Raw genomic sequence first — 16,309 nt, 5'->3', positions numbered from 1 at the left:
ACATAGCTCAAGATTATATTGAGTTTCTGGCAAAAGAAATTTTAACATAAACTTATAGGTATGTTCAGCCATTTTATGTCAACAATTCAAACACAAACAAATCAACCATTAAAAAAGGATTTTTTTGGACATCAACATTAGCAACTGGATATGAAAACTTACCCTTTCATGGCCTTAGGAAGTCTCATAGCACTTTCAAAGCTAAAGGGGAGTGACTGTTGTAAGAAGCACACCAATCTCTGAACAGCAAGGTCTCATTGAGACAATGACCAGATAATCATTTTTTTATTTGTGAGATTGGTCGCTTTATTCTTTTTAAATCTGAATACTTACACCGTCATTGAAGACTGTCTGTCTTAATGATTCTTTATTCAGTAAACAACAGAAACCCAGTAAAAACAGTATCATCATCGTTGTCTGCAAACAGTCCATTGTAAGAATCCCCACCAATTACTTGAAGCCATACTTGATCTCCAGTTTGTAAATGCAGTAGAGTACCTCCTGCAGCCTGATCCTCACTATTCTGATAGCTATCAAATGTATTGAGAACTGAAGCACCATTCTTATATAAAGCAACCCTGACATGTTTGACATAGACAGTGATATGATAAACAAAATAATAAACCCCAGAAAATACACAGGTAAATTTCCCTGTGGAGAGGTTATAGTGATTTTGGTTGTTATATATGACTTTTTCAAACTTGATTGGACTGCCTGAACGAGGCCATTTGGAAACTTCTGTCAAGCCAACACTAAATGCACTATTCCTTATCAATGCATTCTCTCCAGTGTTCCCTTTCTCCCCTATTTCCCCTTTATCTCCTTTTTCACCTTGAATTCCAGGACGTCCCCTGGGGCCTTCCCTTCCTACTTCTCCTTTGGGACCTCTTACACCAGTAGGCCCAATAGGACCTGGTAAACCAATATTCCCCTGAAGTCCAATAGCTCCCTTGTCCCCTTTTGGACCTCGAGGTCCTAAGTCCCCTTTTACACCTTGCCATCCTTGCAGTCCTAGTTCTCCCTTTTGGCCTTTGTGTCCAAATGGTCCAGGAATTCCTTTTGGTCCTATTTTGCCAGGTGTTCCCTTACTTCCTTGTTCACCTCTTCTTCCTTTGGCACCAGGTGCACCAGATGGCCCTAAAGTCATGAAAATAATGTTATTTTAAAACCTGCCATTTTAGCATACCTATATATAATTAACCACTTGTATAAACAGATAATAGAAAGGTATATTTAACTGACACTTTCCCATCAAATTGACACAGCTACAATCCCTTTAATCAACTTCAAATCGGAGGATAGTCTTGCCTAACAAGAAGTAACCAATTAGTACTGATACATTTTACACGATTGCCCTCCATCAGCATTTACCCTATATACGCTGATGAACAGTGGCAGTAATGTGTACCGAGGAAGATCTAATGTAGCAATTCATACAAGCTCCTTCAACTGCACCATTTTCCAGTTTTTTTCTCACTCATAGGACATATGCATTGTTGACTAGGCCAGCATTCATTGTTTGTCTGTAGTTGCCTTTGGGAAGGTGATGGTGAACTGCCTTCTTGAACAGATGCATTCCATTTGGTATACTAGGCCCACAATACCATACAATAGGGAGTTCCAAGATTTTGATCCTGTGGCACTGAAGGAACGGTCATGTATTTCCAAGTCCCAATGGGGAAGTGGCTGAGGGAAAAACTTGAGGGTGGTGGTGTTCCCATGTATCTGCTTCCCTTGTCCTTCTAGACCAGACCTAGGCATTTTACGGCCTGTAGGCCATACTGGCCCTTTGGTCATTCCTGTCCGGCCCGCATGAGGTCAATCTTAAATTAGAACCTAAATGAAAAAGTATTTACGCCATGCACGCAATACAACTGCGTTGCTTTTGTTTTGAAAAGGATGCTTTTTTAAATTTACATATGGACGTACATGCATGTGTATGTGCATGAACAGCTAAAAGTGATGCTTGCTGGCTAGCCCTCAAAATGTCAGCTCACACCAAGACAAGTTATGTCATATCCCACAAAATCGCCAGAAACAGTAAACAGTTTTCTGATGGAGAGTTTATTAAGGAGTGTTTGTTGGACTCTGCAGAACTAATATGCCTGGAGAAAAAGGAGGCATTTGAGAATGTGCCCCTCACCCGACACGCTGTAACGAGAAGGACTGGGGACATCGCGAGAAATCTGGAGCTTCAGCTGCAGCACAGAGCGGTCAACTTTGACTTGTTTTCCTTGTCTTTGGATGAGAGCTGCGATGTATGTGACACAGCCCAGTGACTCATCTTCATACATGGGATAACTACGGACTCTAAAATCACAGAGGAGCTGGTACCCGTGCAGTCAATGAAAGGAACAACAACTAGTAATGGTTTGTTCACGGAGGTAAATGCATGTTTGGACACATGGGACTAAAATAAGACAAGCTGGTGGGTGTGACAACGGATGGCTGTCCAAATCTAACGGGAACAAAATGTTGGAGTCTTAAAGAGAATGCAGGATAAAGTGACAGAAATTGATCCTGAACAGAAATTGGTATTTTTGCATTGTATTATACATCAGGACGTGTTGTGTAAGTCAGTGTTAAAAATTAACCATGTGGTTGACGTTGTAACTAAAATAGTTAACTTCATCAGGGCAAGAGCTTTGAATCACAGGCAGTTTTGGAGGAAAATGAGACCTTACATCGTGTCATAGGCTACCACACAGCTGTCAGGTGGCTCAGCCTGGACAAAATGCTGAAAAGTGTATGGGACCTGAGAGAAGAGATTCAAGATTTCTGTGTGAAGGAAGGGAATGGCAGTCCACAGCTTTCAGATGCAGACTGGATTGCAGACCTTGGTTTTGCTGTTGATGTGACTGCACTTATGACTGAACTAAATGTGAAACTGCAGTGTAAGGGCCTTTTTGTGCATGAAGTGTACAACTTAGTGAAGGCTTTTATGAGGAAAGTTGCAGCTTCTCTCAAACCAAATGGAGGCCAACATTCTCACCCACTTGCCAACACTGAAGGAAGCCGCACCTTCAGCTGATCACCTTCACAGGTACTCATCGATGTTAGAAGCACTGCATGGTGAATTTTCAAGGTGATTTCAAGACTTTAAAACGGTTGAGAATGAAATGCACATGGTTTTTTTTCCCCATTTACTTGCAATGTGGAGAAGGCACCTAGTGATGTTCAGCTTGAACTCATTGAGCTGCAGTCTGACACACTTCTGGCAGAGTACTTTAGGTCAGTCTCACTGCTTGATTTTTACTCTTCCCTCAAAGAGGAGAACTTTCCACACATGAGGAGCATGCTCAGAAGATTCTAGTCCTTTTTGGATCTACCTATATATGCAAACAGACATTCTCAGTGATGAAGTTCAACAAATCCAAATACAGATCCTCTATCACTGATGATCACCTCTCAGCTGTCCTTCACATATCCACCTCAGACAGTCAACCAGATTTCAGTCACTTGGTCAAGCCCAAAACAGACTGGAGTTTTCTCACTAAACAAGTAAAATGAACTGAAAAACATCAAAAGCACTTATTGCTTTTTGTATAGAGTTGTTTGTAATACTGAACAATAATGAAACAACTTTTCATTATTGGTTTGTGAGATTAATATGTTAAAAATAAAATGAAATACTGAAATTATTGTTTTTACTGTTTATTTCTTCTATATTTCACCTACTTCACAATGTCATATCTTTATTGTAACAGAATATCCTTATTCTTTTGATTATAAATTTCAGTGCAAAACTATAGAATTTAGTACTTTTTACAATGGGAGAAAATTAATACTGAGCAGAATTATGTTCAACTTATTGTTGGTTCGGCCCTCCAACACAACTCAAGTTTCTCATGTGGTCTGTTGGAAGAATTAATTGCCCACCCCGGTTCTAGACGGAAGTGGTTGCGGGTTCAGAAGGTCCTGTCTAAGGAAATTTGGTGGATCTCTGCAGTGCATCAGATATATGGTACATATGGCTGCTACTGAGTGTCAACGATCAAGGGACTGAGGGTTTTTTGGATGTGGTGCCAATCAAGCAGGTTGCTGGATGGTGTCAAGCTTACTGAGTGACGGTGGAGCTACACTTATCCAGGCCAGTGGTTTGCACTCCAACATGCTCCTAATTTATGCCTTGCAGATGGTGGGCAGGCTTTGGGAAACCAGAAAGTGACTAGCTGCTGAAAGTTGTACCTTCAAAACACATAATTACTCATTAGAAGAGCAAAAGCAGAAGATGCATAGGAACACAACCACCTGCTATTACACCTCCAAGCCACAGAACATCTTAACTTCACTGTTCCATTGGCTCAACATCCTGGAACTCTTCCCAATAGCAGGTAGAGTTACTGCCCTGTGTGGACTGCAGTGGGCTGAGAGGACAGCTCACTGCCACCTTGTCAAGGGTACTGGGGGTGGGCAACAAATGCTACCCTTGCAATAATAAAAGAAAGATTAACCTCACTTAACCATGCATGGTGAGATTGATGTTTCCAATTCTACTACTTAGTAGCAGCTTGTCACACCAGCATGCAGGAAATCTGAAAGACCTCCAACCTGCAATTCTCAAAGTGAGGTGCAGTTATATAAATACAGATAGTGGAGTTAGACATTATACTTACCAGATGTAGAGTAGTGAAAGCTGTGAGAGGACTTGATTGAACTGTACTAAGTTATGAGGAGTCTACATAGGGTAGCTAGGAAGAAACCGTTACCTAAAGATAGATTTAGTAGATGGGTTAACAACCAGGAGGTATAGTTTTAAAGCAGGGAGTGAGAGTTTCAGAGGCGATTTGAGGAAGATGTTTATCATTGAGAGGTTAGTTGGTAACCGAAAGGCACTACCTGAGAGGGTGGTAGAATCATGGACCAACAAGAAATTTAAGAAGTGATAGATGAACACTAGAAATGCCATACCATTCAAGGCTCTGGGCAGAGGGGAAAATGGGATTAGAGTAGATAGGTGCTTGATGACTGGAGAAGGGATGATGGGCCAAGGGCCAATCTGGGCAATTCTCCTTGTTCATATACCGTTGCAGAGTTAGTTTTAATAGCTGAACAGCAACATGAGCAAAGGAACTCAGCCCTCGTTCCGTTCAGGTTTAACCACAAGGTTGGAGATACAATACTATGATGCATTCTGGTTCATACATGAATAATAGAGCATTTCTGAAGGAGTTAAATGAATGCTATTTAACTTACCTGGCACAGCAAACCTTTTGAGAACTGCATTAAATTGACTGCCTTCTGTCTCATCAAAAAAACGTGAGCAGTTGGAAACTAAAAGCCTTGCTATTATACCCAGTAAATAGTCAAATACAGACAATTGTACTGGCTTCACAATAACTCATAGCAAACAGGCCACTTTTTAAACAAAAATATAAACTGCTGGAGAAACTCAACAAGTCTAGTATTTCAAATGTGTTAACGTTTCAAAATGCAGTGGCCCTTCTTCCGAATCCATCTGCAGTGCAGGATGCCAGGTAAATAGAGTGCCAGCTGGCTGGGTTTACAGATGGGTACTGAGTAGGAGTGTCAGGGGGGAGGATACCATGTGGGTAGAGTACCAAGCTACATGTTGGCAAGTGAGTGAGGTAAGTGATGCAGTGCTTAAGGTAGTTTGAGGTGTTTGGGAGAAATCAGGTCTGGGGGCAGGAGGAAGGGTGAGTTTCAGATCCAGTTGGGTGTCAAGTCAGATAGCAGGGAAATGTGGGGCCGGGTTCCAGTGGTGAGGGTGGTGGAGGGGTACAGTGGGGTGCCAGGTTACAAGAAGAAGTAGGTGGGTTAGAGACGAATGGGTTCTCAAGTGGAGAAGTGGGGTTGGCAAAAGGGGGAAGTGGTTCAAGAGAAGGTGGATGGGAGGAGTGGGGTCAAATCTTGGGGCTGAGGTGGTGTTGTAAAGGATTTCTGTCCTGGGAGGTGAAGATAGGGGAGAGGGGTGTTGAGTCCTAGATTGTAAAGGCTGGGGTAAGGGGCAGGGTCAGGTCCAGAACTGGTGAAAGGGGGGTTCAGTTGCTGGCAGTGTCAGGCTTTAAGGGTCAGGGGGAGGCAATAGTTGGGGTTGTGAGGGGTAAGTCTGAGGTCAGTTTAATAGTTACTCAGGACTTAGATTATGTATTTACTGGTCAAACGTTTCCTGACTAAATATTTACTTAATTTTCATCAGAACCCTCCAAATTCTCCAATATAAATGCAGACTTTCAGAGTGTTCCAGACATTGGGGAAATTCCCAGAAAATCTTCAATGAGCCAGGAAATTCCTTCAGTGTGCCATGATGGGGATTCCACAAGATCCTAATGTGCAAATTGCATTTATACTGGAATAGCAACAGCCTGGCCAGTGGAAAATCTGTATAATTAATTCTACTTAATCATCAAATATCAAAAATCCAAACACACGTTGTGTTAAACTAGTGTAATACAGACAATATTGACCATTGCACACTCAGACTTGGTGAACACAGCATGGTAATTTATTGGAAAATATTAAACTTCTTGCCTTGTTCTCCAGGTTCACCTTTTGGTCCCATGGAGCCTGGAGGTCCAACTTTCCCGATTTCACCTGTTGTTTCACCAGAGAACCTTTGTATTAGGCTAAATAGTTTGAATTCAGTCCAATATAAGGCAACACTGAAGAACACAACTGAGATTATTGAAAACCTGTTTTGTGGTGTCAACCTCCCTCACATTAAGACAGTGGCAAATGTTCACCTTCAGCACTGGGCACTGATCTAAGCAGGCAGACTATGTACCTCTTCTACAATCTGCATTCCAGACCTTTAGGTTTACATCAATGAAAGTTGTATCAATTCTAAAATTGGCGGTCAATCACTTCCATGAGATATCCATCCAGCAGTGAAGGTGAAAATTTACTCTAGACTGTTTGTTGTCTGTGTTCAACTTTAAGTAAACAGTAATGCAATTTACCATAACCTGTTTAGATGGAGTTCTCTGATGAAGGTCCTAATCCCCCTCACAGGGTGGTGGGAATCTGGAACTCACTGCTTGTAAGGATGGTAGAGGCAGAAACCTTCAAGACGTTTAAGAAGTATGTAGATGTGCACTTGCAATGTCAAGGCATCCAAGGCTGTGGGTTAAGTGCTAGAAAATGGGATTCGAATAGTTAGGTTACTATTTTTGGCTGGTGTGGATATGATGGGCTGAAGGGCCTTTTTCTCTGCCGTAGATCTATATGAGTCTATGACAGGTTGTTCCATGAATGGCTGTTCCTTAACTGGATATTCCTTGGCTTTTGCTCTCTGACTGGCTATTCCTGGACCAGCTGCTATTTCCATTATTTAAAGAAGATTGCAGTCCAGACTTGTATTCAGATTTAAAAGTAAGAATTCTTCACTATGAAATATTATGTTGACTCTTTACTATCTAATGTATTAAAGAGTTGCTTATAGCAACTTTCAAGCTTATGTTGTATAGCTCCTGGACCATGTAATTGCACTGTTGTCAGTAGCAGGTATTATCAACCATTGTTCACTATCAAATATATTCTATTGAATTGATATTTTTGACTTATTATTGTCATGAACTGAGACACAGTGAAAAGTATTATTTTGCATGCTATCCCAACTAACCATACCTTACATAAGTACATTAGGGTAATAGAACAGGATGCAGAATATAATGTTACAGAGAATGTACGTAGAAAGATCTAATAAATGAGAGGTCCATTCATTAGTGGAATAAGCTGTTCTTGAACTTGTTGTTATGTATTTTCAAACTTTTGTATCTTCTGCCCGATTGGAGAAAGTATATCTGGGATGGGAGGAATGGGAGGAGTCTTTGATTATTTTGGCTGTTTTCCTAAGACAGTGGGAAGTCAAGAGTCAGGGGAAGGCTGGTTTGAGTGATAGACTGGGCTGCGTTCACAACTCTCTCATTCTCAGTCTTGAGAATAGCAGTTCGCATACCAAGCTGTGATGCATTCGGATTGGCTGCTTTCTATGGTGCACTCTAAAATTTGGTAAGAGTCATTGTAGACATGCCGAATTTCCTCAGCCTTCTGAGGAAGTAGAGACATTGGTGTGCTTTCTTGACTGTACCCTTGATGTGGATGGACCAGAATAGGTTGTTGGTGACATTTATTCCTAGGAACTTGACGCTCTCGACTACCTCCACCTCAGCACCATTGATGCAGACAAGGGTGTGTCCTTCACTCCAATTCAATGACCAGCTCCTGGTTTTGCTGACATTGTGGGAGAGATTGTTGACCTTACACCGTGCTATTAAGCTGGCTATCTCTTTCTTGTACTCTGTCGTGTTGTTGTTTGAGGTCCAACCGACTATGATCGTGTATTTAGCAAATTTGTAAATGGAGTTAGAGCTGAATATAATGCAGAATATAATGTTACAGAGAATGTACGTAGAACATTCGGCGGAGCAGGTAACGGCTGTCTGATGGTATTTATTTTAAGTCGCGGTATAGTCCAGTTATTTTTTTTAAACGGTTCAAATTTAAAGTTGTTTTTAAGCGCCTAGCGGATCCGGAAGCTGGTGTCGCGCTAGCTTACCTGGGAAGGTTTTCTTTTCTCTATAAAAGCGCGCAGGCGAGGAACCCGAGGCACTACAGGGGTAGAGCCTCCCACCCACCCTCCTCCTCTAACCTAATAATAAGACCCATTAAGCAGGTAAGTGCTGCATTTTGCTTGTTTGTTTCTTTAGATCCAGTTTTCTTTTTAAAGTTTACCTTTTAGAGGGATGGCAGCGAAGGCAGTGCAATGTTCCTCTTGCAACATGTTTGAGGTGAGGGAAGCCATTAGCGACCCTGCTGATTACACTTGCGGGAAGTGCACCCATCTCCAGCTCCTCCAAGACCGTGTTAGCGAATTGGAGCTGGAGTTGGATGAACTACGGATCATTCGGGAGGCAGAGGAGGTCATAGATCAGAGCTTTAGGGAAGCAGTTACTCCGAAAGTTATAGACAGATGGGTGACAGTGAGGGGGACTGGGAGGAAGCAGCCAGTGCAGGGACCCCCTGCGGTCATTCCCCTCAATAACAAGTATACCGTTTTGGATACTTGTGGGGGGGGACGACTTACCAGGGGTAAGCAACGAGGTTCAGGCCTCTGGCACAGAGCCTGTCCCCGTTGCTCAGAAGGGAAGGGCGGAGAAAGGTAGAGAGATTGTTATTGGGGACTCAATAGTGAGGGGCACAGATAGGCGGTTTTGCGGGGGCGACAGAGACTCACGTTTGGTATGTTGCCTCCCAGGTGCAAGGGTACGTGATGTCTCTGATCGTGTTTTCTGGGTCCTTAAGCGGGAGGAGGAGCAGCCCCAGGTCGTGGTCCACGTTGGCACCAACGACATAGGTAGGAAGAGGGGTGAGGATGTTAGGCAGGCTTTCAGAGAGCTAGGTTGGAAGCTCAGAGCTAGAGCGATGTTACCCGTGCCACGTGATAGAGAGTCGAGGAACAGGGAGAGAGAACAGTTAAATGCGTGGCTACAGGGATGGTGCAGGAGGGACGGATTCCGGTTTCTGGACAACTGGGGTTCTTTCTGGGGAAGATGGGACCTCTATAAACAGGATGGTCTACACCTGAACCTGAGGGGCACCAGCATCCTTGGGGGGAGGTTTGCTAGTGCTCTTTGGGAGGGTTTAAACTAACTCTGCAGGGGCATGGGAACCTAGACTGTAGATTTAGGGTACAGGACCTTGAGTGTAGGGAGGTTAGGAACAAGGCATCGATCTCGAAGGAGGGTGCCGGTAAACAGGAAGGTGGCTTGAAGTGTGTATACTTCAATGCCAGAAGTATAAGAAATAAGGTAGGTGAACTTGCAGCGTGGGTTGGTACCTGGGACTTCGATGTTGTGGCCATTACAGAGACGCGGGTAGAACAGGGACAGGAATGGCTATTGCAGGTTCCAGGGTTTAAATGTTTTAGTAGGGTCAGAGGTGGGGGTATAAGAGGGGGAGGTGTGGCATTGCTTGTCAAGGATAGTATTACAGTGGTGGAAAGGACGATGGAGGAAGACTTGCCATCTGAGGTAGTTTGGGCTGAGGTTAGAAATAGGAAAGGTGAGGTCACCCTGTTAGGAATTTTCTACAGGCCTCCTAATAGTCTGAGAGACGTCGAGGAAAGTATTGCAAGGATGATTCAGGAGAAGAGTGAAAGTAGTAGGGTGGTTGTTATGGGGGACTTTAACTTCCCAGATATTGACTGGGAAAGCTATAGCTCGAGTTCATTAGATGGGTCGGTGTTTGTCCAATGTGTGCAGGAGGGTTTCCTGACACAATATGTAGACAAGCCAACAAGAGGTGAGGCCATACTAGATTTGGTTCTAGGTAATGAACCAGGCCAGGTGTTAGACTTGGAGGTAGGTGAGCACTTCGGGGACAGTGACCACAACTCAGTGACTTTTACTCTAGTGATGGAGAGGGATAAGTGTGCGCTGCAGGGCAGGAGTTATAGCTGGGGGCAGGGAAATTATGATGCGGTGAGGCATGACTTAGGATGTGTGGATTGGAAAAATAGGCTTCAAGGGAAGGACACAAATGATATGTGGATCTTGTTCAAAGAGCAGCTATTGGGTGTCCTTGATAAGTATGTACCAGTCAGGCAGGGAGGAAAGGGTCTTGTGAGGGAGCCGTGGTTTAATAAGGAATTGGAATCCCTTGTAAAAAGGAAGATGGCAGCCTATGTAAAGATGAGATGTGAAGGTTCAGTTGGGGCGATTGAGAGTTATAAGGTAGCCAGGAAGGATCTAAAGAGAGAGCTAAGAGCAGCGAGAAGGGGACATGAAAAGTCCTTGGTTGGTAGGATTAGGGAAAACCCTAAGGCTTTCTATAGGTATGTCAGGAATAAAAGGATGACTAGAGTAGGTATCGGTCCAGTCAAGGATAGCAGTGGGAAGTTGTGCGTGGAGGCAGAGGAGATTGGAGAGACACTAAATCAATACTTTTTGTCAGTATTCACTCAGGAACAGGACATTGTTGCTGATGTGAATATTGAGTCACAAGTGATTAGAATGGATGGCCTTGAGGTACGTAGGGAAGAGGTCCGGGGAATACTGGAAAGGGTGAAAATAGATAAGTCCCCTGGGCCTGATGGCATTTATCCTAGGATCCTCTGGGAAGCTAGGGAGGAGATAGCGGAGCCATTGGCCTTGATTTTTATGTCGTCGTTGTCTACAGGAATAGTGCCAGAAGACTGGAGGATAGCGAATGTGGTCCCCTTGTTCAAGAAGGGGAGTAGGGACAGCCCTAGTAACTAAAGGCCAGTGAGTCTCTCTTCTGGTGTGGGCAAAATCTTAGAGAGAATTGTAAGGGATAGGATTTATGAGCATCTGGATAGGAATAATGTGATCAAGGATAGTCAGCATGGTTTTGTGAAGGGCAGGTCGTGCCTCACAAACCTTATTGAGTTCTTTGAGAAGGTGACTAAGGAGGTGGATGAGGGTAAAGCAGTAGATGTGGTGTATATGGATTTTAGCAAGGCGTTCGATAAGATACCCCATGGTAGGCTACTGCAAAAATTACGGAGGTATGGCATTGAGGGTGCATTAGAGGTTTGGATTAGGAATTGGCTGGCTGGAAGGAGACAGAGGGTAGTAGTTGATGGCAAAGGTTCATCTTGGAGTGCAGTTACTAGCGGTGTTCCACAAGGATCTGTTTTGGGACCATTGCTGTTTGTCATTTTTATAAATGACCTGGAGGAGGGGCTTGAAGGCTGGGCGAGCAAGTTTGCAGATGATACGAAAGTCGGTGGAGTGGTGGACAGTGAAGAAGGATGTGGCAGGTTACAGCGGGATATAGATAAGTTGCAGAGCTGGGCAGAAAGGTGGCAAATGGAGTTCAATGTAGCTAAGTGTGAAGTCATTCACTTTGGTAGGAGTAACAAGAAGATGGATTACTGGGCTAATGGTAGGCTACTTGGTAGTGTGGATGAGCAGAGGGATCTTGGTGTCCATGTACACAGATCTTTGAAGGTTGCCACCCAGGTAAATAGTGCTGTGAAGAAGGCATATGGCGTACTGGGCTTTATTGGTAGAGGAATTGAGTTCCGGAGTCCTGAGGTCATGCTGCAGTTGTATAAGACTCTGGTGCGGCCTTATCTGGAGTATTGTGTACAGTTTTGGTCACCATACTATAGGAAGGATGTGGAGGCACTGGAACGGGTGCAGAGGAGGTTTACCAGGATGTTGCCTGGCATGGTAGGAAGATCGTATGAGGAAAGGCTGAGACACTTGGGGCTGTTCTCATTGGAGAAAAGAAGGTTTAGGGGAGATTTGATAGAGGTGTACAAGATGATTAGGGGTTTAGATAGGGTTGACAGTGAGAACCTTTTTCCGTGTATGGAGTCAGCTGTTACTAGGGGACACAGCTTTAAATTAAGGGGAGGTTGGTATAGGACAGATGTTAGGGGTAGATTCTTTACTCAGCGGGTTGTGAGTTCATGGAATGAACTCATGCCAGTAGCAGTGAGTTCATGCCAGTAGCAGTGGTGGACTCTCCCTTTTTATGGTCATTCAAGCGGGCATTGGACAAGCATATGGAGGTTATTGGGCTAGTGTAGGTTAGGTAGGCTTCGGTCGGCGCAACATCGAGGGCCAAAGGGCCTGTACTGCGCTGTATTTTTCTATGTTCTATGTTCTATGAATTTGGCCACACAGTTGCAACTGTATAAGGAGTATAGTTAGGGGCTGCGTATGCTCAGAGTTGAGGATTATTGAGGAGGAGGTGTTGAAACCTATCCTTACTGACTGCTGTCTCTGGGTCAGGAAGTCAAGGATCCAGTTGCAAAGTGTGGAGCAGAGTCCTAGATTTCAGACTTTAGAGATGGGTTTGGTTAGATTATGATGTTGAAGGCAGAGCTAAATAAATAGTAGTCTGATGTAGGTGTCCTTGCTATCGAAATGTTCCAGGGATGAGTATAGGGTCAAGGAGGTGGCCATGGATCTATCACGATGGTAGGCAAATTGCAGTTGATCAAGGCAGTCTGGGAGGCTAGAGTTGATGTGTACCATTACTAAATTATTGAAGCACTTAATAATGATGTATGTCAGAGTTACTGGGTGTTAATCATTAAGGCACATTGTTTGATTTTTCTTTGGCAAAGGGATGATGTGGTCTTCTTGAAAAGGTGAGAACCTCACATTGGAGTGGGGAGAGATTAAAGATGTCTGTGAATACTCCCTCTAACTGGTCTGTGCGGGATCCGAGTGTATGGTTAAGGACTCTATCGGGGCTAGTTGCTTTCCAAGGGTTCACCTTCAGGAAGGACGATCTAACATCAGCCATGATAGCTGTTGGGGCATGTGACATCATTTCATTGACCTTCGGTTCAAAAGGAGCATAGAATGTATTGAGCTGATTGGGTAGGGATTCTACTTGACTTAGCTTTTAGCCCATGTAAGCCTCACCACAGTTGACATGTGTTTATATAGTTAGTTTGCGGGACTTGCATTTAATCTAATATTGTCTTTTGGCATCCCTGATGACTTTGTGAACATTGTACCTAGATTTCCTGGATATGTCAGGGCTGCCTGACTTGAATGCCCAGGACCTGGACTCCCGGTACATCCATGGTTGGGGAACCCTCAGATTAACTTCTTTGGCACGCAGTCCTCTACACACTTACTGATGTCTGTGATGGTAGTAGCATACTCAGTTTGGTTGGCCGCTGAGTTCTTCAACATGGACCAGTCCACTGACTCCAAGCAATCACATTGGAGCTTGTCTGTTACCCGAGACCAGCAATGTACAACGTTCTGTCCCAGATCCTCACTCTTCAGTTTCTGCTTGGAAGTTGGGAGAAGGAACACAGCCTTATGGTCTGACTTACCAAAATGGGAGTGGGTATGGAGCGGTAGGTGTCATCAATGATTACATGGCAGTGGTCCAGGGTGTTTCGTCCTCCGATAGACAGGAGTTGATGGTATTTTGGTAGCACGCTCTTGAGGTTGCCTGGTGGAAGTCATCGGCCACAATGAGCAATGCCTCAGGGTATTCTAAACAAGGCTTTTTGTGGCAGTGTACGTTTCATCAAGTGCGCTCTTCACTTCCGCACGGGGTGGAATGTGAACTGCTGTCTGGATGGCAGAAGTAAACACTCCCAGCAGGAAGTGTAGGTGGCACTTCACTGTTAGACACTTTAGGTTCAGGGAGCAGTAAGTCACCAGGAGGTTGCTATGCCCTGCCCCTCTCCTAATTGACAACTGCTCTGGATCAAACTGAAATTAATAAGATGCCTATTGACTTGATAGATCATCTTGCCAGAAGACTAAGTCTGGATCACCTAACTCATTGAGGAATACTTTTGGCTTGACTTCTGTTGTAGATTGTCTCCCTCATTAATCTCTTTAATTGACTTTTTGCTTTTCTGTGACTGTGCCCAACATTGGCACGTTCTCTGAATGACCTCGTGTGTTACAGATAAAACATTCCTTTTAAATAGCTGGGCATGGTCTTTGCTTGTGAATTTTCCTTGCTCCCTAGCTCTGACAGGAACCTTTAGAATCTGATGTCTGTCCTTGTCACTGTACTGGTTTCTCATGTGTGTCATTTGTGGTTTTAGGCCTTATTAACTGGATAAACTCCACTATCCCCTGCAATAAGTTAAATCTTCCCTGTTAGGATTGTTCTGTGCTGATTCCACACTGGCTTCACTCATCACCTATATCACTTTTTCTGGATTTTTTTTTGACTGCAATAAATCTGAGAAATAGACAATTGTTTCTTATGAACTAAGGCTTTAAATCACCATAGTTTCATATCTCCACCAATCTGCAGAGATCATTAATGAAATTAGCTTTGGATTCTCCTGACTGTTGAACTCTTCTGCTAAATCACAGTCTTGCAAGAATTTTAGTTGATCTGAGGTTAAAGTAAGTTTCAGAAGTTTTACTACTACTCCCAAAATATCTGCTCCTTCTCACAGTTGTATATACAAGTATATTAAACTTTAATAAGTTTCTGATTTAGTATCAAATTTGGAAGGTATTTTGTGTCTTAAGAATTGTTTTTCCCAAATGTCTGGATGGTCTATTTGCCCCCTCTCTGAAATTATTATTATTTGATAATATTATTTGAAATGCTATGTCAACCCAATGTGCTTCTTTATATTCCATGATTAAAAATATTTAATTTTGCAGAAATAGTCATGCTGTCACTCTGTGATGCTGATAATGTCTGTCCTGTGTTTGTGGTCAAAATGGAAGATTCCTGCCATTTACAGGTAAATTGTTGGCTTCCCTTTTTTTGTAGCAAAATGGAATGTTACCAGCATTGATATAATATGCATTGTTACAGAGACTATAAGGTGGATGTAGAAGATAGATCTTATTCCTTTGCGATCCTAAACTGTACTCCCCTGAAGTCCATGGCATCATCAAATAGGCTGAATGAAGATAAAATCATGGAATTCAGACAATACTGGCTGTGATGATTGTTAACAAATTTAATTCACATGTCAGGGAGCATTTTCAGATGTTTATGAATCCTGACTCTTTATTCCTTAAGTTTTTTTTTCACAGTTTTGAGCTTTGCATATGAAAATGAGTAGATACTGTGAACTATTTCTTCACTGACTTACTATTCTGACATCCTTTTTACAATTTACTAAAGAAATTGGCTTTTCTGTTGTCAGATGCAAAATTGGAGAATTCCTTTAGCTCAGTAAAATGTGACACAGATTAAGTTATTATTTACTAAAAACACTAACATTTTAGCTCAGCATTTTTATCAGATTGGCTAGTTGTAAAGAAATGTGTAAAGTTCAATACTTATAATTATGAGAAATGGAAAAGGTATATGAATACTCTACCTGTATCGCCTTTTTCACCCACAGATCCATCTCTTCCATCCCTTCCAGTTATTCCATTGTGACCAGGATTTCCTGGAATTCCAGGATGCCCACCTGTGCACATTTCCCTTTGGAGTACCTCAGTATTCGCCAGCATGATCAGAACAAAAAGTAACCAGATCTGCATTCTGGATTCAGATCCTCAATGTCAGGATTTCACAGCACAAATCTAATAGCAAATGATCGGAACAGCTTCATTGCAGAGCACAGACAATAAAGGAACAGCAAAAACACTTCATAGAAATTATTAGTGATGAATTATTTTTAAATAATTGTGAATCAAGGATTGTTGTGGCATGCAAGGAGGTATACAGATCTGGTGATAGGTGGCTAAGCCAACTGTTAAACCAAGAAATGAAGATGATGCCACACTCTATGGATCAACTGGAATGGATAAAAGAGGAACTGAAGGTTTTGCTGCAATAAGGAAGCCAAAATGAATAAGAGGGAAGGGCTAAGCAGATCAATGCTACAGAGCATTGTAAATGGAGAGCCAATGGC

At 42.9% G+C, this 16,309-nt stretch overlaps 1 protein-coding gene across 2 annotated transcripts; it reads right to left on the bottom strand.

Moving 5' to 3' along the window:
- Positions 1-297: 297 nt before the first annotated feature.
- On the bottom strand, positions 298-15,971 carry c1qtnf9 (C1q and TNF related 9). Of its 2 annotated transcripts, XM_072576614.1 has the most exons (3): positions 15,770-15,971; positions 6,493-6,555; positions 298-1,137 (listed from the first exon to the last, which is right to left on the bottom strand). In XM_072576614.1, the coding sequence occupies exons 1-3, from the start codon at positions 15,933-15,935 to the stop codon at positions 368-370; spliced, it is 999 nt and encodes a 332-aa protein (XP_072432715.1). In that variant the 5' UTR covers positions 15,936-15,971; the 3' UTR covers positions 298-367. The 2 variants fall into 2 exon arrangements, with proteins under 2 accessions (XP_072432715.1, XP_072432716.1); XM_072576615.1 differs by lacking the exon at positions 6,493-6,555.
- Positions 15,972-16,309: the final 338 nt, after the last annotated feature.

Source organism: Chiloscyllium punctatum, chromosome 9 (genome assembly GCF_047496795.1).
Source record: "Chiloscyllium punctatum isolate Juve2018m chromosome 9, sChiPun1.3, whole genome shotgun sequence".
Lineage (NCBI taxonomy): Eukaryota > Metazoa > Chordata > Chondrichthyes > Orectolobiformes > Hemiscylliidae > Chiloscyllium > Chiloscyllium punctatum.
This window is presented reverse-complemented; position numbering and strand designations above follow the sequence as displayed.